General features: G+C 36.2%; 2 protein-coding genes and 1 long non-coding RNA gene across 6 annotated transcripts; 2 read left to right on the plus strand and 1 right to left on the minus strand.

Moving 5' to 3' along the window:
• The first annotated feature begins 1318 nt into the window (after positions 1-1318).
• LOC138137698 (uncharacterized) lies at positions 1319-11263 on the plus strand. 2 transcript variants are annotated; one of them, XR_011161849.1, is made up of 9 exons: positions 1319-1333; positions 1385-1483; positions 1552-4386; positions 4434-4550; positions 4609-4929; positions 6844-6953; positions 7009-7146; positions 7208-8669; positions 8724-11263. It is a non-coding gene; the product is annotated as an uncharacterized lncRNA (long non-coding RNA). The 2 variants fall into 2 exon arrangements; XR_011161848.1 differs by lacking the exon at positions 8724-11263 and having other exon boundaries at positions 1552-1831; positions 1916-4386; positions 7208-7415.
• Positions 7365-20780, minus strand: LOC138137696 (uncharacterized). 2 transcript variants are annotated; one of them, XM_069057210.1, is made up of 10 exons: positions 20237-20780; positions 19636-20191; positions 19435-19575; positions 14210-14284; positions 9112-9255; positions 8861-9063; positions 8340-8480; positions 7830-8287; positions 7650-7784; positions 7365-7605 (listed from the first exon to the last, which is right to left on the minus strand). In XM_069057210.1, the coding sequence occupies exons 2-7, from the start codon at positions 19682-19684 to the stop codon at positions 8478-8480; spliced, it is 615 nt and encodes a 204-aa protein (XP_068913311.1). In that variant the 5' UTR covers positions 19685-20191; positions 20237-20780; the 3' UTR covers positions 7365-7605; positions 7650-7784; positions 7830-8287; positions 8340-8477. The 2 variants fall into 2 exon arrangements, with proteins under 2 accessions (XP_068913311.1, XP_068913310.1); XM_069057209.1 differs by having other exon boundaries at positions 8534-9063; positions 20237-20777.
• A 1319-nt stretch (positions 20781-22099) lies between these two features.
• On the plus strand, positions 22100-24758 carry LOC138137694 (DNA-directed RNA polymerase II subunit RPB1-like). 2 transcript variants are annotated; one of them, XM_069057206.1, is made up of 9 exons: positions 22100-22417; positions 22491-22751; positions 22803-23048; positions 23102-23344; positions 23402-23620; positions 23675-23893; positions 23946-24164; positions 24218-24379; positions 24431-24758. In XM_069057206.1, the coding sequence occupies exons 1-9, from the start codon at positions 22354-22356 to the stop codon at positions 24613-24615; spliced, it is 1818 nt and encodes a 605-aa protein (XP_068913307.1). In that variant the 5' UTR covers positions 22100-22353; the 3' UTR covers positions 24616-24758. The 2 variants fall into 2 exon arrangements, with proteins under 2 accessions (XP_068913307.1, XP_068913306.1); XM_069057205.1 differs by having other exon boundaries at positions 22102-22417; positions 24428-24758.
• Positions 24759-24841: the final 83 nt, after the last annotated feature.

Here is a 24841-nt window from a genome sequence, read left to right on the forward strand (position 1 = left end):
TATATTCGTGATTAAAACGAAAATTTTGAGAATTGAATAGTAGCCTGTGTTATTTGTTTAATTAACTTGTCATCGCATTTGAAGATTTGAGGTTTGTTCGAAAATTTGATATAAACAGGGTAAAGTAATCTACCTACCTAGCTTATCTGTTTATTTTCCAGATTATATGATTGACCTACCAACTTACTTCATTGAATTGGCTTTCATTTATCAATAACTTATTTCACTTTTGACACTTTTGACATGTGTATTTTGGTACAGTTTTACCATAAACATTTCATGATTCACTTTCTTACCTTAGCGAGAAAGTTGAATTTTCTCACCTCAAATGAGGTATCCACAGCCTACATTTCTAACCGGTAGGGAGAAAAAGATTTTTCAAACCGGAGCAAGGTGACAAAGCAGGTTTTCTTACAGAAAGAAAATTTCCAAACAATCTAATCAAGTGTGTGTTCACACATAACCCTATTTTTTGACGTTTCTAATATTTGATACATTTAAAGTTTTTTTTTACCAAAAACACAACTCGGCCAAATAATTGTGGAGAAGGGACACTAAGGAGTGAACGAATAATAACACCCAGTATATATTAATTCACATGACGAGATTGTATATGCAACCAACAATTCAACCATGTGTGAAAGAGTTTTGTGTACTACAGAGAAATCTACTGTGTTTCTAAATGTCAAGTCGTTTAGAAAAGTGGTACTTTTCTAAGTAGAAACATTTTTTGTACAGCAATAGTTGTTTACAAGAAAACGCTTCGTAACACAAACACAAAATATAAATTTAATTATCAGTAGCAAGAATTCCTCTGGGCCAAAAATTACACTCATTTATACTTTCTTGATAATCCACAATTCTTATCTTCTATGTGGTACGTTTGTACGTAGTAAAATGAATGCATTTATCCACAACCCATATGTTATGAAGGTCATAAGACACTAGTGTTTTATAATTTACAAGACACTGTAGAAAAATTAGAAAGAACCCAAGAATCTATTGGTGAAACTGCGTGAAATATTTGTCTTCATATCTCGGTATAAAAAGGGGGGACAAAATGCAATTCAATTTTGCAAATTCCAAGAAACTTTATTTAGAAACGTTGTAATTGATGAGTAGGTACTATTACCAGCTAAAATAAATACATTTTTTTCTGTTACACCCTGTATATCTATGTTAAGATAACAAAAAAGGATATATTAAAACTGTTCATCTTTCTGGGTTATGTGGTCTCGAGATTAGATATGAAATCTTATCAACGTTTTTTGCAGAACGATTAATTTTGTTTACGTTTTTCTACCAATTTTTGGAAAAACTGCTTCAACTAAGAGTAAGTCAATATTTTTATGTTATTTTGAAATATGTAACTAAAATCTTTAAGCAAATACCAAAGGTGGTTCACTCTGTAATAAGATTAATAGCTTAGGAATTTAAGGCGTTTTAAAAAGATGACTGAGGCATTTCATTAGTAATTTGAACAGTAAGTGTAGTTTTCTGTGATTCCATCACTTATGTCACAAATATCTAATTTAGAAATATTTTTCACAGTTTTATGGAATTCAACCCCGCAAATATTAACTGATAAAGTGATAACTCCAGATAACATTTATTGGAAGGTAAAATAACACCTAATTTGGGCATTTTTATTCTGGTTAGGCCCGAGAGCTTTAGCTCGAATAGCCTTTGAATAAAAATGTCCAAATATCAACGAAAAATATTGTCTAAAGCAAAAATGTTTAAGTGAAAATTGAGAATATCAGAAGATATTAAAAATTAGGTCGTGTTATTTTTGGCAAGATTAATTCCAGAATACAAGCTTTAACGTTAGGTAATTATTTATTTATAATACAGTTATTAAAAACAATTTGAGTATCTGACAGAATTAGCATGCAATTTTAATCACTTTTGACAGATGACAGAGTAGTAGGACGTTTTTACCGCAATAAACATTTTTGATTGGATGAAAGCAAGCGCTCTGATTGGCTGAACAGGCACATTTGATGTACGTGGGAATTAATCTATATTAAAAATATGTATATAATTAGGGAACGAACGATGGGGTTGGAATAATAAATTCAGTCCATGACATCAAAAACGATTTATTAATCATTGCTTGCCGAAAATGGCAAATAAGTATTAAATAGTTACATTTTTAAATAAAAATATGATCAACTGGCATGCCTGAAATAACCTAGACCCAACCACTTAGAATCTGCAGCAGCATTGCTATTGCTACAATTACTGTCGCTGTAACGGTGTTAGCAGAGTTGCACAAATCGCTGTCACAAGTTGTACATCTTGTCACGCTAACAGCCGGATTCGTTGCATATTGATCTTCCAGTGATTGGCATATGTTTGTTGGGCGACAACCTCGACTTAAAATTTGACTCCCAGGATCTAAAATGAAACAAATCAAAAACTAGTCGAAACAAATCTAAAACACTTACTTCCGACCACATAATGAGAACAGACCAGCGTTGCACACTCAATTACTGGAATTTCTTTCAGATTATTTTCGCAGCTCAGGCCCAGATTGAGCGGACCTTCGCATTTGTAGCATTTAACAGAAGCAACTGGAACAATTTGGTGAATTTTGAGAATCGATACGGACAAACTCACCTGAAGGGCTGTGGAAAATCACGAGAAACGCTGTTACGCAGAAAATGTGTGTTGGTTGCAACATTTTTAGGCGAGGACTGAGGCTCTACACTCATTTATCAGGGATTAACGGATAACTGTCGAACCAAGCCAAATATTGTTTGTTTGCTGTAAAAACCTGTCTGGTGTACATAGATATCATATAAATCCCAATTTTAACCTATCTCTTATAGACGCACCTTAATGTGTGAAGGATACTCATATTAAACATGTAACTAGGATCAAAAAGCATTCCTTTGCACTGTCAGTTGTCAAATAGTCAAGTAGTTACTTTTACAATACTATGCGTCGTAGTGTAAAATAAAAAAGACCTTTGCAAAAACTTCCATTGTGCAGAGAAATGAAGACCAAGAATTTTTTAAATATTTTTTCCTCACTTACCAAATGCTTCTGAACACCGTACAATAATTTTGGTGCGGCATTTTTTAAACACCCTGTATACCTAAATATACAGGGTGTCTCAAAATTCGCGAATTCTGAATTCAGAGCGTGGTAGGGAAGGACCCAGTGTAGCTCGAAAAATACTTGGAAAAAAAAATTCGCTCTTCCTGAAGAAGATATAAGCACTTTAATTTTGTTCAATACATAGCGGCCTTCATATCCACAGTGACAAAATACAATTCTAGCTACGTTGCCGTTCCATTTTTAAGAAAAATTACAAAAATTTAAGATTTTTTTGCTCCAAAGTAGCTATTCTTCAAAAAATTGTTTTACGTTATTATTTTCCACAATCATCTACACCATAAATAACAATAAACACTGAACTTTTCAGCCTGTATTTGAAGAAAACGCACTTGAAAGAGTGCACCTTCAGACCAATGTATCTTTGTGGGAGGAGTCCCGATTTTTTTTTAATTTCCATATTTGGACTACTGAATTGATCCCCTACAACGCTCTGAATTCGGAATTTGCGAATTTTGAGACACCCTGTACATGTACTCACATTATATGACAAGGGACTAAATGGTATCTTTTTATCCCTAGTGTAAGTTTATTTTTTCAGTCAGTGTCAGAAAAAACATACATTTCAATCCAAATATATTCTACTAACTTTTTAAGAAAATAGTAGCTACTACATCTGATTTTTTTTAAGCAAATACCTATCTTATATTTATTTAAACACGTCATTGTTTGAACATGTCTTGTTTTGAGTGATAAATCACTCAAGTTTATTCCACTTTATACAAAATATTTAGGAGTATGTATAAAAATGAATCGATAAACCCACAAACTTTTTAGAGGGGTTGGATTCTCTCATGGGCTGTGACCATGAAAATATCTGCGCGAAGGCGGAGCGATAAACCAGTGAAAAATCTGTAACAGATTTCTCCATTACTGAAAACACCATTATGAAAGTAAGATTCAATGATGAATCTTTTATGTTCTGTGCCGCCTCTATGCAATATGCAATACAACAAAATATATCATCCCCTCTAGATCTAGAGGAATCAATCAAATTACGCCGCCATTTTAAAACATGACGCCAGATCTCATTGTTAGTCACGAAACAAGTGACAACGTAACAATTTCAAAGCTATTTTTACGAAAATCGCACGCACAAGCTTAACAACTAAATTAAAGCAAACGACACAATTTGCTTTGGGATTATGTCCCCTTTCATAAAACGAAAATCTTCGCGTGTTACTCCTTCAGTAACATCAACAATGTCTCCATCAAGAAACGTACTTCTTCTGTCGAGCTTCCTGTTGGCACAATTCACATTAAGTAAGCATCGAAGTGTTGCATTTTATTTGTTACTAAAACTGTTACAGGTGCATCATTGCAATGTTACACTTGTTCGGGGCCACTAAACACAGAATGTGGGAGTTTGGTACACATTCCACCTAAAACTTGCGACCAAAGCGTTTGTGCTACTTATATCTTGCAACGTAAGGAGTTTCCTGCACCTGTGTGCTGATAATGATAATTTAACTGTATTTATGACAGATCCTGGCGCCGAAGTTTTGTATAGAAGTTGCTCTCCGGAAAATATCTGCAGTGTTTTGGCGGCTCAGTACGAAAATAGTCCGTATGATTCTGTGAAGGAATGCAAAGTTTGCGACCAAGACGAGTGTAATTCGGCGAGTGTTGCAATTCTTTCATTGGGTGTAGTTTCAGTTGCACTTTTATTGCATCAAGTGTTGTAGAAGTAATCTTTGATTTTTTCTGGGTTATGGAGATATAATAAAGACTCTACATCCCCAATCCAAATTTTATTATGTATTTTTTGTTCTATCAGCTATCACTAATGGTTTCCTAACCTAATAGGTAAATAATCACTTTAACCAGTTAAGAAATAGTATATTATTTAACGAGCGTGTAATGCAGCCTATCCCTCACGAGGCACAGTCAAACGAGTGCGTAATAGCCATCACCCGCGAGTATTTTCATCACTTTCATTATCAAGATTCATTCATTACTTCTTTTAAGACTCACGAATTATGACATTTCGAAACAGTTATGACATGATTATTATGTTGTATCAATAGTATAAAAAAAATGCAATTTGAATTAATTTTGATTAATGTATTTTTTCCAAAATCTACGGAAAAATACAAACTGCAAATTAGAAACAACGTATCTGCAATCTCAACATTCTCAAAATGTTTGCATTTTTGTGTCACTCCAAAGTTAGTATTAAAAACACTACTTTATACTTACGGCAATTTAGATAAGGTGAAATAATATTTACTTGTTAAATGGAGGATTACGTTTCCAAATGTGAAACGACCTTGGCTTGGGAATAGTTTGGAGCACGCTTATCATTACTTAGCTCACATAACCTAAAATGAAACCTACGAAAATGAACGAAACGTCACGGGCGTTCAAAAATGCACAGGCTACTCCAAACGAACTACTTTCTGAACGCAGGTTACTTGTACTCCGTTTTTTTTATAATCAATTGCCAGTGTCAAAATACAGAAAAAGACCAAACTATATATTAAAAATCATTGACATTTGGTCCAGTGCTATCTCAATTTCACCCTAGATTTCCCCCCGATCATTATTGAGGTTATGTTGCATATTTTTATGAGTGTGAGACACGTGTTTAATTTAAATTGTCAAATGTGACAATCGGTGACAATTTCAAAAGTCAATATTTCAAACGTGATTTATAAAATTCACTGTTTCGAATTTTCTACCAACCTGACAACACTTTGACAATTAATTATAAAAAAACAGACTTTATAGTCGTCTTCAATGACATCCGTGCTGTCAGTATGACAGTATGTTGGCATCACTTGCTGTTTCAATTTAGTAATTTTGAATTTCCTAATTTGGCAATTTATCTTGACGCGGCAAATTGACAAATTCAAATTATTATTTATCATTTCCGATAAAAAATGTAGTCTGATTCGGATTCCGAGGATGACTTCGTTGTTTAACCATGTTTTACACCATGTTGAAGATTGAGTTTTATCGTTTGTTGTTGACGTTTCACGAAATGTAAATTTTCTTTTACCATAACCTCAATTTCTTGTTTGACATTTTTTTAACTAGGATTTTCTTATACTCTGAATACTGGTTATGAATTTGTGTGTACAATCTGCACCAACATATTAAAAATGACACTGACAGCACGGATGTCCTTGAAAACGACTATACCTTTGTACCTCTTTACCCACAAACCTTTTTATAATATGTAATTCTTTAGGGAATTAAAATTTGACATTTGGATTTGTGAGAGCTATAGTTCTTATCTGTGATGTCAACAGGTTTTAATTCTACTACAAAAAGTGAAAAAAAATCAATATAATATTATGTCATTTCATGATTTAGATTATTTTTTATGACTTACTGGAATTTATGTTTCTAGAATATTTTACGAGCGAAAAACCCGAAAGATAACGTTGTGACAAAGACGTGCATTAAAAACTTGTCAACGATGTATTTATTGCAACCGAAAAATAACACCAAGTAAAATTTTTATCTAAACTTGTAAATAATGTAATCAACAACACATCATTCAAGCTGATAAAGATTGTTTCGTTGAATTATCGTGATGTTTCATTTTTGAATCAGGACTGAAGAGTCCTTTGGACATTTGAAATTTTATTCTGTTGACCCAAAAAAAAAAAAAACCGGAAGCAACACAGATCTTACTCTGGTTTGTTTTCCTCTCTCGTTTAGACTTATAGATAAGATTACTTATCATCACATATTTGAATAAACGATTTTCAGTTGACTAATCAAACAGTTACTATTGGTGATGTCAGCTGAAAGGTACTCCATCATGACAAAAATGGTTATTACGCTACTTGTGTTGTGTGTTTTGTTACACTCTCATTCAGGTAAGTCTGTCATTGTTCTTGTAAAAACTTTTGGCTACTTTGTGACCTTTACTAGTACTATCCGCTACTAAATGCTACAAATGCTCAACCTCAACAAACCAAGACTGTGCTAATCCGATCGACAAAGTAACAGACTATTGCACCAGTACTTCCGGTGCCGAAATAAACTGCCTCAGCTACACCTATTCGCTGAGTAAGTACCGAGTACCCACCCATTTTCTTGTTTACTTAAGACCGCATTGTCCTTGTTCTAGACGATCGCAACATTACGTATCGAGGATGCAGGACCCTTGGCGACAACTGCGATGACGTCAAAAACGCCGTCTTCACCGAAAACAAGGTACTACTCGGTTGTACCTTGTGTCCACAAGATCTGTGCATCAATGCGTCATCGCCACTCAAATTACCAACTGCATTAACTATAGCTTCGTTTATTGTAATAAAATATTTCAATTAATGTAACTGCCTAGAATCAATGAAAGTACCAGTGTGACCACCGAAGCGCTGACAAATTCCCCAGAACCGCAAAGGTCACTGTGACAAGTGTCACAATCCAACAACTTATTCGACTCCGTATCCTTGCCCTTCAACGTGTCACAAATACCTTTGGAGCCACAGGACCTCGAGATCTTTTCAGTACCAGTGAGAGGATCTAGAAAAACCAATTAGTGAAGTCCTGAAGGAGCGAGAACGTACTTTTGAAAGTGTATACGACGCAGACTTCGTCTCCATCACAGTGTTCCGTCGAAACTGTGTCTTTATCCTTGAGGTCCTCGCAAGGATTTTGCTGACCTTTGTAGCCGTCGCAGTCGTAACATTTCAAAGAAGTCCCTAGAAGAATTGTGTCTGAACTGGTACCACCAAGAAGAAACTCACCTTTGTGGACCACCAACAACAAGACCAACACGAAAAGTTTCAAAGCCATCTTTGTTTTAACTGAGCTCGTGGAGGGTAAACCATAGAATTTATACTGTTTTGGTGGTAAACATAAAAAAATTTGGTATTATGTAAACAAAGTGACTTGTTTATTGTTAATACAACAAAAATGGCGCAAGGTTTGCAAATATTTCACTTGATCGAGAAATACTCAGCGATGGTTCAAAATTTATTTCAAACAAATTGTAACAATCAATTGATCAAGAGTTTGGTGATTGTGAAGAGGATGATGGCTACGAGTGGCGAGAACTTGAGGAGGTTGCTTGTGTTGCAGTAGTTGTGGTCAGAACAGGTTTGACAGTCCAACAGTTTACTGTAGTAGTTGTTGTATTTGGAAGCCAAGATGGCACAGATGTCTCTGTGTTGACAGCTGCGGTGAATCATCAGCGAGTCACCATCTGCAAGGCGATTGGTCAGGTCTTGTTTAAGTCAGTGAAGCAGGGTACTTACATTCGATTATGTACTTTGCGCAGACCGCATCTCCGTACATGCAAGTGTAGTAGGGTAAACTTCCACCGCTGTAAGATAAATTCTCACATCTGAAATTGTTCCCTAGAGAGGCTGTACACGAGTAGCATTCCAAAGTTGTCACTGAAACACAACGTCAGAAGGGAGAGTGACAATCGGGGCCCCCCTGTATATACCTGAGTCGAGATTGTTAAAAGCCACCACACCCAAAACAGCACAAATCACTTTAAGAGCCATCACCAAGAAAGTATAAAGCTCGCGCTGAACCAGTCACCTCTTCAATGAAGTAAATTTGCATTGGAGCTTATCAGAGTTGTGTAATTTATTTTATATACGTATAAAAAATATTTAGATAAACTCTTTAAGGAACCAAAGTCTCCTTGACTCATTCAAACAAGAAACTCGGTTAAGTTTTATTAAGACCGTTAGCAAATCTACAATAAGTAAGCGCTGAGGATGCATCGAGTCGAAACGTCAGTTCACCGCACCAACCACACAATTACCGTCATCGCGCACAGCACCGATCCCCCAGGAGACGGCGCTTCGTTGCAGAGGTCCTCGCTGCAAGTCGTACAAATGTGCTGCCCCGGCAAGACCGACCCAGTCCTCCTCAAGTCGTTGAAGATGTCTTCACACGTAGCACCGTAACGCAACGCCTGGCATCCCCTGCTGGTGCTCAGCTGGTTCAGCGACCCGGGGATCAGCGCTGGAAAGGAAAAGAGAATTTGCGAAATCGCGCAGGATTGTTGTTTACTTTGGTAGTGGTAGGCGGTGCAGACCGAGGGTTCGGTGCAGGTGACGGCCCTCAGGTACCTCTCGTCGCCGTAAAGACAGGCGTCGTATTCGTACTGGCTGTTGCTCGCTTCCGATGTGCACACGTAGCATCGTATGCACACGCCTTAAAGAGACTAATTAGTACACGGCGTCTAGGGAAAATTTACTAAGTAAATGTTTGGAGAGGCGGTGCGTTTCATCTGGGTTAAATCAATGCGAATTGTGCAAGTGCACCCTTGCTCCCTTAAACTCAAGATCAACGTGTGTTTACTTATGCGTGCGGTGCTGATTACACGTAAGGTACACTAGCGTGAGCTGTGTCAGCTGGTGATAAAATCTAATGTGATTTTAATGATAGTGGCTCAGTTTCCAAGCCTGAGAAATCGGAGTAAAAAATCTACTGATATGGGATATTATCAATTTTTTTTTTATTTTTAAATAAATAAAAAATTATGAAACATTTTTTAGTTCAAGGACATGTTCTGATCAATGATCATAAACCTACATTGACTCCCTGCTTTGTTATATCAACCATTAATTTGTAAGTTTATGTATTTATCTTTAATTTAATCTTCCAAATATAATAAAGTTATTTTAGGAACTTTTTAATAATCCCAAAAAGAATTTCACTGCACCTAAAAATAATACATAATCAAATACACAGCTTCTCCAATAATTTCTTTCTGTTAGTTATTCTTGTCGAGGACTTTTAATGTACAAAATTATTTAAAAGAAATATTTTAAAACCATTTTGCATATACAGGGTGATTTATAATAGGTGTAAAAAACTTTGACATCATGTTCGGGAAGTCATTTTAAGAAAAAAATGTTATATTAATATAGGTCCTATTTTGTTTATTTACAGAACTACATCAAATATAAATTTTACTGAAATAATTATGAAACTTAATTTGTGAAACAATTATAACTAGCTGATGGTAATGGTCTTCAGGTGTCTAGAAGAAGATTTCGTGATAGACGTTTTACTGCATTTTGAACAACTGTTATAGGGAATTTTTTCTCATAGATTTATTTTTCTAGTTATTTATTTTTTAAAGTTGTACTTTAAATAATGTTTAAATTTGATGTAGTTCTGTAAATAAACAAAATACGACCTATATTTAAAATGACTTCATGAACACGATGTCAAAGTTTTTTACACCTATTATAAATCACCCTGTATAGAATGTCTAGGAATATCTAGGAAGGAACAAGAAGAGGTAGAGAGAGTGTAAGAAACATATTTGAGAGAGAGATTGACATAGTGAGGGAGGAAAGGGCTGAGAGTGAAAGCGGGAAAGAGAGTGGCAAAATTTGAGGACAAAATGGAGGAAGGGAAGAGTACAGGATAGTGACGGAATGCTGGAGAGAAAAGAAAAAGAACAAGGAGAAGAAGGAAAGAAGAGAGAATTACTACCAGAGGAACGGGTATCCCAGTGAAGATGTGGAAAGATTCAGAGCAGAAGGAAGATGAAAGAATGTAAAGCTGAGTGAAAGGGACAAAAACACGAACAAGCAAGAAAGAAGGGAGAGAATCAAAGAATCAAGGTACAACAGGGAGTATGAGAAGTGTATGACAGAGGAAATTCCAAAGTACTTGGGAAGAGAGTGCAAGAGAAAGGAAAATGATGGTGAGATTCAAATGTGGAAATGAGGAGAGAGAAAAAAGGACCTGAATGCAAGGAGAGGAAAGAAGGTGAGAGAGAGAGGAAGAGAAAGGAGCGGGGAGAAATACTGAATATAGATGGAAGGAAGATAAGATGGATGAAAGAGAAATGGAAGAGGAAGAAAAGAACAGAGAAGGAAAAACATTTTTTTTTTTAATTGCTCTTTTACGTTTAAAGAAAAATGTAATCAGGAATCCGAAATAATTGTTATTTGTACAACTAGTTATGAAAGTCATACTTTTTTTCATGAATTTGCAGATTGATTAACGAGGGCGTAGCCCGAGTTAATCAAGTAAGTAGGTGAAAAAAAAGAGACTTTCATAACGTGTTGTACACACTATTTTTTGCATATTGATGTAAATTGAGAAATTTGGTTTAAAAGGATTTATGAAAAATTACACCAAAAAAATAGGTATGCTTTGACAATCATCTCCAACGAGATGGAATAAAATGATGCAAAAAGTACTACTTTCACTATGATTTTTCGTGTAAAAAAGTTCTACTTTCACTACGATTTTGCGTATAAAAAAGTGCCACTTTCATTACGATATACAAAAAAGCATATGATATATTTCGAACTATTATTATTTTTATATAATGTCACAGCTCAAGGGCGCAGTATTCGGTTGCAAAGCAATGAAAAGCAAAAAGCGTTCACGAATGAGTTAAAAGGGAAAAAATAATGTAATGCAAAACATAAATAAAAAATTTCTATAAATATGAAGTTATAGTCGTTAGGTCAAGAAACACGTAAAACACAAAATGGCTATTCTATATTTTTACGGCTGTTTAAATATGAAAACAAACCTTGAATTGAGTCGTAACATGTGTCCACCAGGAGATAAAAAATTGCACCAAGCGCAAAATGTAAAACTTCAAATCTATATCACGAAATCAACTTCATTTTAAATTAATCCAAAAAATATGCGTAAAGGTAAATAAAATCAATAATCATTTATAATCGATTATACGTAAGTGCTGACAACAGTACTTGAGAAATTTTATTCAATATCATTTCGATACGCCAGTATTGTGCCTCATTCGCAAATGGCGATAGCGTGACCTTGAGGATTCACTTTTTTAGAACTGTAATAATAACAGTTTTTTTTTTGAACGCCCGTTATGTGAATAATTAACATGTTTTCTTATATATTTGACGACATTTTGTTCGTTGGAGAGTGTCACAATTTTAATTTATCTTACTTCATACATCCACTCTTTTTAAAATCAACGATTCGATCTTATTTTGTACGGAAGTGCGTATGTGACATTCTGGAACGTGCTACACATAATAAAATGGTTTAAAGAAGAAAATGTGTCCTCTTCTACAAGTTAGAACATTCAAGTATTCTTATTGACGAACAAACAAAAAATCATTCGAAATTGATGATTTGACAAATCACAGACTTGCTGAAACAAAAATTATGAAACTCTCGATTTTATTGAGTATTGTTTTGTCACAGTCCGTTGCTAAAAAGAGAAATCAAAGGTATCATCACACCAAACTTTTGACAGATCATAGGTCATTCATGTAACTTTCACAATAAAGTAACAAAAAGCTAGAAAAGTAAGAAAAAGCTAGAAGTGAATATTGAGAAGACGAAAAAAAAAGAGTGAAGTAGTGAAGAGAATGAGTGGAACAGGGAAGGAGGGAACATGGAAGAAGTAAACGAGTTCAAATACTTGGGTTGCACATTCAGTGAAAGAGCCACGGATAAGGCACATATCAGAGAGATAGTGAGGAAAGCAAATAAGGTAGTGGGATGTGTTTGGGGAATAGGAGAGAGAAAGTGGGGAGAATGATGATGTTTGAGAGAATGATAGAGAGTATATTGATGTAAGGGGTAGAGATCTGGAGATGGAAGGAACAAGAAGAGGTAGAGAAAGTGCAAGAAAAATATTTGAGAGGAGTGCTAGGAATGGACAGAGAAACGCCAGGTTACATAGGGAGGGAAGAGTGCAAGAGGAATAGGCTGAAAGTGAAAGCGGGAAACAGAAAGAGACGGAAGGGAAGACTGCAGGAGAAAAAGGAAAAAGAACACGGAGAGAGAGAAATACTATCAGAGAAACGGGTATACCAGTGAAGAAGTGGAAAGATTAAGAGCAAAAGGAAGATGGATGAATGTAGAGCAAACAAGCAAGAAAGAAGGGAAAGAATCAAAGAATCCAGATACAATAGAAAGTATGAGAGATGTATGACAGAGGAAATTCCGGAGTAGGTACCTGGGGAGAAGAGTGCAAGAGAAAGGAAAATAATGGGGAGATTTAGATGGGGGCAACGAGGAGAGAGGAAACAGGTATTGGATGGAAGGAGAGGAAGAAGATGCAGAATGTCCCATGAGGAGAGAGAGACAACTGAGCACATGTGGAAGAGATGTAGCGAAATGAGATAGAGGAAGAGAAAGGAACAGGGAGAAGTACTGAATGAAGATGGAAAGGAGATAAGGTGGATGAAAGAGATATGGATAGGAATAGAATGTCCTGAACTGTCCTGTGATTTCTGTTTTTCCACAAACTAAAATACACAACGCGTGTTTTGTCATTTTCAAATCTCGAGCAAGTTGTTGAAAGTTGCAAAAATCTTGTTCCTGAGGTAGAAAATCAAAAATAGTGAAATTTTTGTTTTGGCAAGTGTTTCCATGAAAGGCGTACATGTGAGATTCACTGAAAACAGTCAAGATAAATTAGTGAGAGTGATATTCCGAAAACAAGAATATTACTTTATGGACATGCCAAACCTTTGTGTTGACTTTACACAACGCCATTGTAAATCATCAACTTCGTGAAAATATTTTAGCACCTTCGCCTAACAATGATGAGAAAACTCGACAAATCGACATGGTACAAGTAGAAATTTTTGAAATTCCTTCATTGTCAACTGTGAGAACTTCAGGGTGCGCTGACCGCTCGTAAATTTTTATTCAACACTAATATTTTAATGATACAGCAGTGTTCGTCGAGGAATTCAAATAAAACCCAAGATGCTTCCTCCAAGCGAGAGAATTTATTGTTTTATGTTATCAATAAATCTGATTCTGTGCACAATTAAAGGAAAAATTTGACATTCGTCCTAGTGCCGCAGAACATTTATTTTTGAAGTAATGGGACAGTATCTGAGAAGGAATTCGTACGAAATGGGTTCCTTAAACTGCCTTACGACATTTATTGTTTTATAGGTCATAAATAAAAATTTCAATGTTAACCAAATAATTGCCCAACAACAAGGTGAACTATTTGGCAATTAATATTCAGCACAAACACGTTCCGAATGTATAATTAAAAAAAAATCGATCACGGAAATAATCAAATCGATAGATCTTATCGACAGCTCCCACCTCGCGATCGTGACCAGGTCAAAAAAGTAGTCCAGCGGTCCCGAAGCGGTTTTTCAAAAATCAAAAAGCAACTCACCCAGATCCAGTAGCCCAGAGATGACCAAAATCGTCACGACACGAATCATTGTCATTAGACGGGACACTCTGTACACTGAAAAAAGTTAGTCATCAAGACATGGAGCGCGCTACGAGATGACTAGTCGAAGCTAATTAACAGAATCCATTAAAAAACAATAACAAAATCTGTGCGCGTATATACATACCCCACTAACCTTAAACTAATTAAACCAACCAGTGGCAACCAAACATTTATTTATTGTTATTTAGGTATTTGTTTGTAAACAACAATCATTCCAAATATTTGAAATGATCCGTCGCCGTAAAAATATTAATATGTTTTGTTTCCCATTATTTAACCAACCATGTGACATTGTTGACAGTTATTTATAACCTATCCGATAATTGCGCAAACATCCTCCAGACACCTGGGTTCCGGTCGCGTCTCGAGGGCACTTCCTCGCCACCGCCTTCCTTATCGCTCGACTGACCCAGTTGGAGGAAATTTTTGAAAAAATAAAGTCACGCGTACGGTAACAACGCATTTATGTACAAGGGTCATATATTACATGTCATAAAATCATAGCCTTCACGGATTTTTCGGGCGGAAAATTACTCAGATGTTGGATGAGGAGTTGCAGAGATCCGACGAGCACGAGTAGCAATTTATCTCGCGCACTCGTGCTGGGTACACCAAGGAACGGATGTCGTCGAGGAGGTCGTCGCAGTCTTCGACGAAGTCGAACGGTTGACAGCCTCGGATCGTCACGCTCGACTTTATCAGGCCGTGGATGGAAACTGAAAGTGAGGCGTCACACATGTAGCTACTGCAGGTCCGTTTCTAATTATGATAAATGGCAGTTCCGGCTGTTTTAAATTGCAGTTTTTTCCTTTATGTAATATCGAAAGACTAAACCAGACTCCAATGGGTTCAAATCAAAACCACATCATTTTTATTTTTATTAATTTTTCAGTTACAAAACTTTGTGGACATAACTTATATTAAGTTTTTAAAGTTAGCAAAATGTTCCCAAAAAAAAAAAAAAATAACGTGGAAACGCGAAATTTATTTAATAGTAGGTAGAGATCTTGGATTCTCTCCTGGGCTGTGACCTTGGAAATATCTGCGCAAAGGCGGACCGATAACCCAGTAAAAAATATGTAAATGAAAACTGAAAACGTCGACTACTGACTCATAGCCCATGAGAAAATCCAAGAGCTCTAGCACCACACTCGTGATGGAGTTGTATTGGTGTTTCTTTTAATTATCTGGGCGCGCATTTGGTACCTCAGATTCTTGACATTTTAAACGAATCACATTATACCTCAGAAGAGTCAAAAATTTTCCTCACAAAACATAGTACAGTTAATTTTCAAAAAGTGAATGCACTTCCGGCGTAACTAAAGTCCCTAAAGGATCATCATTACTCGTGCCTGAGTTGACTTTACACCAGGTTTCTTTTTCTAACTAAGTGGAAAAAAGTTTAAGCACCACCTGGTACAGTAAACAGTGTTGATGAGAATGATGATTATGCTGACAACCATGTGATTCAGTTCACTTTCTGTTATGCAAATTTTTAGTTAAAAGCACTATATTTACAGAGTGTAAAAAACCAAAGAATTTTTAAAAAGTTGCTATTTTGAACGTTCAATCATTAAATGTACTAATTAGTCAACTTGGAATGTGTTAATTTGCAAAAATGTTTGAACAGAATAATTTTACAGTCTACCGGATATTTATGTACACAAATAAATTATGAATAAGTAAATAAGCGATATAGTTACAATAAAAAAAGTGCGTGTGAAATTTTAAATAAATAATGACTTCCTCAAAGGGTAATGTTTTAAATAAATTGTTGCGACAATTGGAACAATTAATTAGATATATTTTTAAAAACTGTCACCAGCAACGTGATAAGAAAAGTGAAAAATTAGAATGTGTCAAAAATAAATTATTACATATTACTCATTAATTTCTAGGATTATTTCATATCTTTGGGATCTCTGACCTCTACATTTAATAATAAACAATTAACTTTCATAATTGAGGCATAGTTATAAATATTATGTTATCACTGCATTTTAGTGGAACTGACTTATCTACATTAAAATGTTGTTTACAGAATTAATGTGTCACCAATTGCAAAACTAGTCGTAGCATGTTTAAAAAACATCTTTTTTATTAATTTTTTAATCGATTTTGCAATTAAAAAATCAACATAGAACTGACTATTCTACCTAACTGAAATCATTTTAATTTTAATCAAATTTATAAATATATTCCTTTTTTCTACTCCTAGGTTTAAAATGCCATTTATCGCATGTTTCCATGACGTTTAACTAACAAGCTGTGACTTTGAGCGCTTTAGTCACGAGGTGAAGTTAGCAATGGGCTTTTTAGTCACAGGGTAAAGTTAGCTCCAGCTATTTTAATCGCAAAAATCATGTGACACTCAAAATCAAGTTAGTTGTCATTTGTCAATTGACGTTTATCAGTTTCGCATCAGTAGAAAAAGTACAGTATGCTTCTCTAGACACTCGTTTATTAAACACTCGTGACTAAAGTGCCGTTTATAATCTAGTTGCATAATATACTACATATTACGCAACATGTGTATAATAGTACATAATGTTGCAAGCCCATGCGTAAAAAAAGTGCTCTATACACAAATTATCTTTGTCTCAATAAAATAAAATTATGTATTACAAAAGAATAATAAGAAAAGAAAATTTGTATCAGATAGCGTTCATTCTCTATTGTCATTATGTAACTTACGTGACGCTAAATTAAAAAACTATGACGATTTTGGAATGTGCACATTTACAATTACTTTCATAAGATGAGTGAATATGGTGGTGAAAGTGATAATGAAGCACTCTCAAACGTTTCCATCACATTTTTTTTTGTTTTTTTCTTTTACCAAATTAAACAAAACATAGCTGTGCAAATACGAGTATACTAAAGTGTGAAATAACGTTATGCGCCATTCATTCATGTTATGACCAAGAAGAAATAGTATATTATTCAACGAGTGGGTAATGATGGCTATTACTCTTGAGGAGCAATAGGCATTACCCGCGAGTAGAATACAATACTTTTTCTACGACTATGAAGAGAAATTGATAAATAAGTTTCATTATTATACAAATTGTCGTGAGTTTTGAAATTATTATTCAACGGGTCGTGGGTAATGAACACTATTATACAATAAGAGTAGAAAAAATCTATTATTTCCCATTTTGCTGTGTCTTTGACGATTAAATATTTAGATACATTTGGTCGTCCAAAAAATTACATAATTATCTACCACAGGACTGCAGTGTATTTTCATCCCTCGTGTAATTATTTTCCTCGCAAAGCCGCAGATGAAAAGATGCACTTTACTGCCTTACGATACAATATACTCGTATTATAATTTTACACTATGCATTTTATACCCATTTTATAAGCATCACATGCATTTGGACAACACAGCTACTGTTTTGAAGGTGGTGCAAAAGAAAACCAAATTTCAATTTTCACATTTCTATTCACATCTGCTTAGACAAGATACATTTATACTGATACTTATCATTGCTAGGAACAGTTATCATTTATAAAACAAGTATGTACTTTAGAGCAGGAAACCCAAAAAGTTGATTTGTAACATGTTGTATTCATGAAATGTTTTGGACGCACTGGAACCTGTCAGGGCTTTGGTCGTTTTATGGCTTAGCGGCATCGGGCTCAGAAACAGAGAATACCTACTAGTATTTACGGTTTGAAAAACTTCCCAACTTCTTCAGCCTCTGATGTTTGGTACAGTTAAAAGAGTACCACATTTCTTCAATAGGACTAATCTAACCAGAGCATCGTGGCTGGTTCTCTTAAAATCTTTCATTTAGCTTTTCTACAAATATTGCCCCGTCAGTATTATTAACCAATATTTCCACCACCGAGGTATAAAACACACATTTATTAATTAAAAAAAAAATTGTTCCTCATTTAGAAAAAAAATTACCACCGAAAAAAAAATTAAACTACTGGGTGAAAATATTTGTTTTATTATAATACAGTGTGTCAAGATTTCAAGAAGTCTCAACGACAACCCATCATGTCCTATACTTGTTCTGGGGTGACAGATCAAGAGTAAGAACCGGCTCAAGAACATGTTCTTGCTCTAGTAACCTTCTTCCGTTATCACACGAATACCGTGCAATTTTTTTTTTTGCCCACTGAATACACTTTTCATCATCTAGACAAAGACAAAGAAAAATAATGTTTTGTCAAAAAAAATTCATATTAAAAAAGTACTAAAATGTCTAATTAGTTGCAACAGATACATAAGTGCAAATATTTCAAAAACATAGGTACACTCCTAAAACTGTTTTTCTGACGTTTAGTAAACAACATGACTAAGTATCTGTATAAATATTTATTGCAACACCTAATATTTATTATATCTGGAATATTTTTTCGTCAAAATGTTTCGTTAACACTTTTATATTCACTCGCAAACCCGCTTCACGCTCAGTATATATGATTTCCCTCGAGATAAACACATCACTTAATTATCTCATCTTTCTATAATAAACTGCCGAGTGAAAGCAAACAAAACGTCAAAAGAGAATTATTTTCCTAATTTTAGCACAATTTACTCGACCCGTCGTTTCACCTCAAAACATCACCTCCATCTTGAACAGACAATCAAAACTGATTCAACAGTTGACATTTAAAACGAAAGTGAATGAATCAGACACGAGTTATGTTGTCGCGCCGAAGAAAAAACATTTTTCCCAGACCTCAGAAATAATTGATAGGTACTGTTTTGATGTGAAACGCTCTCCAAGCATTTTATTTGTTAATAAAAATTGTAGTACAAGTCTGTTGCAAATCTCTTCGATTTCGACACATCCACACGTTCTTGAACTTTTACGATAAACAAAAAATTTTGTAAACGCGACAGATAATTGGAGCCATGGTCCAGTTTGGATTCACGAAAGTTTTGAAGATACAGCTGAGATTTTTGGTTTTTTGATTTTGGACAACCATTTGGTGCAGGTTTTGGGAATTGAGTGGTGGAGAACGAAAGCTTTGGCAAAGAAGAAGTGATTTACATTTGTCCCCAGTTGTCCTCCCGTCCCGGCATTGAGATTAATCGTCAGAAAACTCGTCACTTATCAGATCATGGTGGTTCTGATAAGCGATAACGATCGGCGACCTTGCCCGTTCTAATTATAAAACGCATCAAAAAACAGACTTACTTTCGTATTGGTAAGTGGAGCAAACATGATCGTAGGGACATTCCTGTTTCTCCACGTTGGAGTAACCATAAACGCACGCCTTATCCGCTTTGTCGGCATTCCTCGAAGACCCACTGCATTTGTAGCACTGCAACGGATTTCCTGAAGCACAGACCCGGATCAAGGTCGCACCAGCGAAGAACACATGTTACGAACACTCACCCAAATGGGATAATAAAATCGTGGAGAACAAGAAACCATAGAGAAACATCGCCCACAGGCAACGACGGATTCACTCACTGCTCTGTGCTGTGAAATTTTCCCACAACCATTTGCCAAATTCACTGTCTATTAACTGATTGGTATTTTACATAACCTGGAAACCTTTACGGCCTTGTGCAACAAATTTACATATTATTGAAATACCAGCTCTACTTGCACCGGTATTCGCCCATAAAACTGACCATCTTCCGAAAAAGAGGGAGATAACGGATGCCGCTAAGGTCGCTCCTCTCGTTGGTGGTAGTGAAAGTAAATAAACACACATGGGGTTACGCAACGGCTTTACGCAACACCACAAGAACCAACAATGCAACCGGACGGTGCAGTCTCGCTGCACCGTTGCACAAATTCTCGCGGCAGACTCTGCAAGATCTACCCCTTTTGGAGTCGCCCCCTTTTTGCCTCACCTCGCGCATCAGAACCGAACAAGCGTCCAGGTCGGGCAAGTTGTGACAACCCCGGAAGGTCTTGGTGTACTCGCCGTTCCTCGTTACAACTACAACAAGAGAATTATGACAGTCTGGGGGAAACCCCGACTCACCCTCTTGTTCGTAAGCGATGCACGTGCCGGGCTCTTCACATTTCCTCTTTGGCAGAGTTCCAGAAGCGTAGTAGCACGAGTCTTGCGACTGCGATTGGCAAAAATAACAGTCGAGACTCGAGATGATGCTTATCTGGGATGCGACGATCGTGAAGATGAACAGGAGGATCATGATTGTGGGAAAGTGAGCGTGAGGCGAGTGTGCTTTTACTTTTTATAGCAGGAAGCTAAATTTAGAAGGTTTTGTAAATTGTTTGAAACATTGATGGTGCAGCTGATATATTCATGCCAAAACCTGCAAATGTCAAACAAACATAGTACTCTTCATAACCGGAAGATAATAACAAATGGGATTCACTTTTTAACAGCTATTTGGAATTTTTTACGAAACCATCAAGCCCCCAAAAGCGATTTAAAACGACCAAATTGATAAGTGTAATGATAATAAGTACCGTTCTTCAGAGACCACTCCAGTAACCAGTCGCTAAGCTTACAGTGAGGTTCAAAATGGGTTTAACCAAGACTCTATTATTACTACTGTCTTTGTACTACTTAGGTAAGAGAATTAGAAAAACGACTCAAGTCTTTTTGATATTTTTTAGATCGCCCCGTATTTGCCGCACTGTCTTATTTTGTCAGTCCTGATGACCTTGTTCACCAAATCGTTCCACTTGGAGCTCCATGGCCTGCCAATCAAGCAGGATACTTCAATTTTACCCAAATAGCCGAAGTAACTCCTCCTGCAGTGAACATTGTCCCTGTCAGATTTGAAACCACCACTGAAAGACCGGTTCCAGTACAATTTGTCGATACCGCAAATGTTGCCATAAGTTTGCCCGATTATATAACCCGAAGAGTCCCTTCGATGAGACCAGATTTCCACCGTAACCCATGGGCTGGGTTTTCCTCCACGGAGAGCTACTGGACTCAGAATTTACCGTTTGAGTGATGTAGTACTTTGACATTAATAAAGACACGAGTTTTTTCATTTAGTTTATACCAATAAGGTACTATTCCGGACGCGGAATCTTGGCCAACATTTTTTTGACATTTCTAAAAAAAAATATGTAAACCAATCATTAGTGTCCTTAATAAATGACAATTATTAAAAATCACTTTGAAGTTTTTATTGTGACATCAAAAAAGCAGGGAAATAGCATTATCGAGTCAAAAGTTGGGTTATATTCAATAAAGGCCAGTTCACACATATTTGTCAGTTAAATGTCAGTTGTGGCCAAGATTCCGTGTCCACACAAAAAAATTGTACCGAGTATCAAAATGGTACTTACGAGAAGATTCAGAAAAGCAAAAATGTTGTGCAATATCTTTAGACGAACAAAAGTACCACTATTAAAAAAAAAAATTATAAAACCATCGCAATCACATTTTAACCAGTACTTCGACAGCAGGAATTTTTCCACGTAATTATCACCTAATGATACGTGAGTTTAATGGTACCACTTAAGTGGAGTAATAATTCATAATAATTGATTAATAATTGAAAATTAATTAACAAATCACGTTGTTGAACTAGTAGCAATAAAATTTAAAAAAAATACTGATAATACCCTTCAAGTACGTTGTAAATTAAAATAGAATAAAAATGAGTCATAAAAACAACAATGTTATCTTTATTTGAACCATCACAATGTTAAATTAGTCCCAAAAAGAATCATAAAGTAAACTTTCCTGCTTGGTGTGTATTACTGGTTGCATATCTAAATTCGTATTTATTTGTGTCCATGACCAGTGTTTATAATTTAGGCATATTTTTAATCTGTTAAAATGTAAAGCATCATTAATTTCAACTGATTAAACTTTTCGACGGGTTTTTGCCAACAAAATCCTAATAAAATTCTTCGCCCACTCGACGATCTAGGTATTTTTTCCACCTGGACTTCATCAATCACCTTATACCGTAAACAAAACATTAATTGGGGTCGGCAGAAATTCTGCTGAAGTTGCAGCAATAACGGTCATTGATCGGGTTTTGTTATCTTTAGCCACTGACAAACAGGTTCGCATCATGTTATTCTTCGTCCGTTAATCGTCTTGGGCTTTCCGTAGGAACAACCTCAGCAGTGTGTTAGGTGACGAGTTGTGAAGTGCGTGTGAATATGTACAAGGTTTGGTTCGTTTTTGCCCTTTCCTTGGGTCTTGTCAGAGCCCAACTAATTATAGGTGAGATATCTTCCATTTCTTGTACAGTTATTCGAACGGTCAACTAGCAAAAATGTATGCTTTGTTCTGGTAGAATACAGAAATTGGCCATGGCCAGGCATTGATGGAGGGCACCAAAATTTTTACCAGTCTTCTATGTTTTTTAATCGAGAAGAAGAAACTTCGACAAACAAGCCTAGTTTCGAAGGGCCACTAGAAGACTCCCTAGAAGTCAATCCGACTTTATCAGGCAGAATTAGAGAAAATAACCCTTCCACTAGGGAACAATCGGTTTCTTCTGATGGCGTTAGGGCTACTGTAACAACCATTCAGAAACAAACTCCGATTAATTTAGGTTGGTTGTTGTGTCTTTGATATACTGTTTGTTACGTCGAGTTGTTCCTAGAATATAAACCTACCCGGCCATTTTATCACCCAAATCCTGGAAACACGGTAGGACAAATCATTCCGCCTGGAAAACCTTGGCCAAGTAGTCCACAAGATTATCAAAATTTTACCCAAAATGGACAATCTATCGATCTGATCAACAGAATTAAAGAAGATGATCTCTCAACTACAAATAAGCCTGTTTCTTCAGCAAAGCCTAAACCTACTTCGTCTTCGATTCAAGAACAAACTCCAATAAGTTTAGGTTGGTAGACTTGTATTTGTGTATCATTTCTTCAAACAGAATATTTCGTTTAGAATATCAGCCTAACCGACCATCTTTCCATCCAAATCCTGGAAGTACGTTGGGGCAAATCGTTCCTCCTGGCAAACCTTGGCCTAGCAATGCCGAAGATTATCAAAATTTCAGTCAAACTGCACCACCGGTCAATCTAGAAGATAGAATTAAAGAAACGAGTTCTTCAACAAACCAACCAACTACTTTAGCGCAAGTTAAGCCAACGCAATCTCCAACGATAGAGCAAAGTTCTGTAAGTTTAGGTTTGTAGGTGCACCAACGGTAAACAGCAGATTATTAAATGAGTTTGTTTTGGTTAGAATATAAACCTAATCGGCCTTTCTATCATCCGAATCCTGGAAATACAGTGGAACAAATTGTCCCACCTGGGCAACCTTGGCCTAGCAATGCCGAAGATTATCAAAATTTCAGTCAAACTGCACCAGCAGTCAGTCTAGAAGATAGAATTAAAGAAAGCAATATTTCAACCACAAATCGACCAATTTCTCCGACGAAACAACAAAGTTCCACAAGTTTAGGTTGATAGGTACACCCTTGGCAAAATAGTGATTTCATCAAATTATTTTCTCTAGAATATCAACCTAATCGTCCTTCCTATCATCCAAATCCTGGAAATACGATAGGGCAGATCGTACCACCTGGGAAGCCTTGGCCTAGTAATGCTGAAGATTACAAAAACTTCAGTCAAACTGCAGCGCCAGTTAACCTAGAAGACAGAATTAAAGAAACTTCTTCAACTGCAAACCAACCAACACTTTCTCCGACAAAACACCAAACTCCTATAAGCCTAGGTTGATAAATACGTCAATGGTGAACATATTAAATCAAATAAGTTTTCTTCAGAATACAAGCCTAATCGTCCTTTCTATCATCCGAATCCTGGAAATACAGTAGGACAAGTAGTTCCACCTGGAAAACCTTGGCCTGGTAATGTAGAGGACTATCAAAATTTCAGTCAACCTGCTCCAGTAACCAACCTAGAAGACCGAATTAAGGAACCTGGTGCATCAACAAACCGACCAAGCTCTTCAATCGAAGTTGCATCAACTCCTGTCAATTTAGGTTGGTAACAGCGTCATTGTTGAGGCATCTATTCCATTAAAAAAGTTGTGTAGAATATAAACCTAGTCCTCCTGGAAAACCTTGGCCAAATAGTACAAATCTCTTTGAAAATTTTAACCAAACGACCGCATTACCGAATGTGGAAATTTCTAGTACTCCAAAGAAGCCTGAAAGTCCACTAAGTGGTTTCTGGTGGCCAGCAGTACCCAGCCTGGGTAAGTATTATCAAAACGATTTTTGAGATACAAGTTTTACGGTTTTAGAAGACAACGAACAAAAAGAGCAACCTAGAAGTAGCAGTAGCAGCATAGAAATCGGTTCAACAACAACAGAAACTAGCAGAAATGAGGAAATCACAAATGAGGGCAAACTGTACACCTCGAAAATTCGAGTAGCAGAGTCGACCAGTGAAGGGACACCTGTCACCACTCCGCGTGGGAAAATAGCGTAGAGAAGGTTACCGTAAGGATGCCACCAAGCGGCCGCCCTTCGTGCCGATGCCCTTCGATTGGTTACCCTCTCACTACAACTTTTATGATTGACGATGTATTTTTTGCTTTGGTTTTTTGTAATAAATGGTCGTTCTGGTGATGAGTGAAGGTTTTGATTGAGCCATCAAGGAACCGTATCAAATTCCTCATGCAAATAATATCCGTAACACATTTCATAAACAAATT

The sequence above is a fragment of the Tenebrio molitor genome, chromosome 9, assembly GCF_963966145.1.
Source record: "Tenebrio molitor chromosome 9, icTenMoli1.1, whole genome shotgun sequence".
NCBI classification, from domain to species: domain Eukaryota; kingdom Metazoa; phylum Arthropoda; class Insecta; order Coleoptera; family Tenebrionidae; genus Tenebrio; species Tenebrio molitor.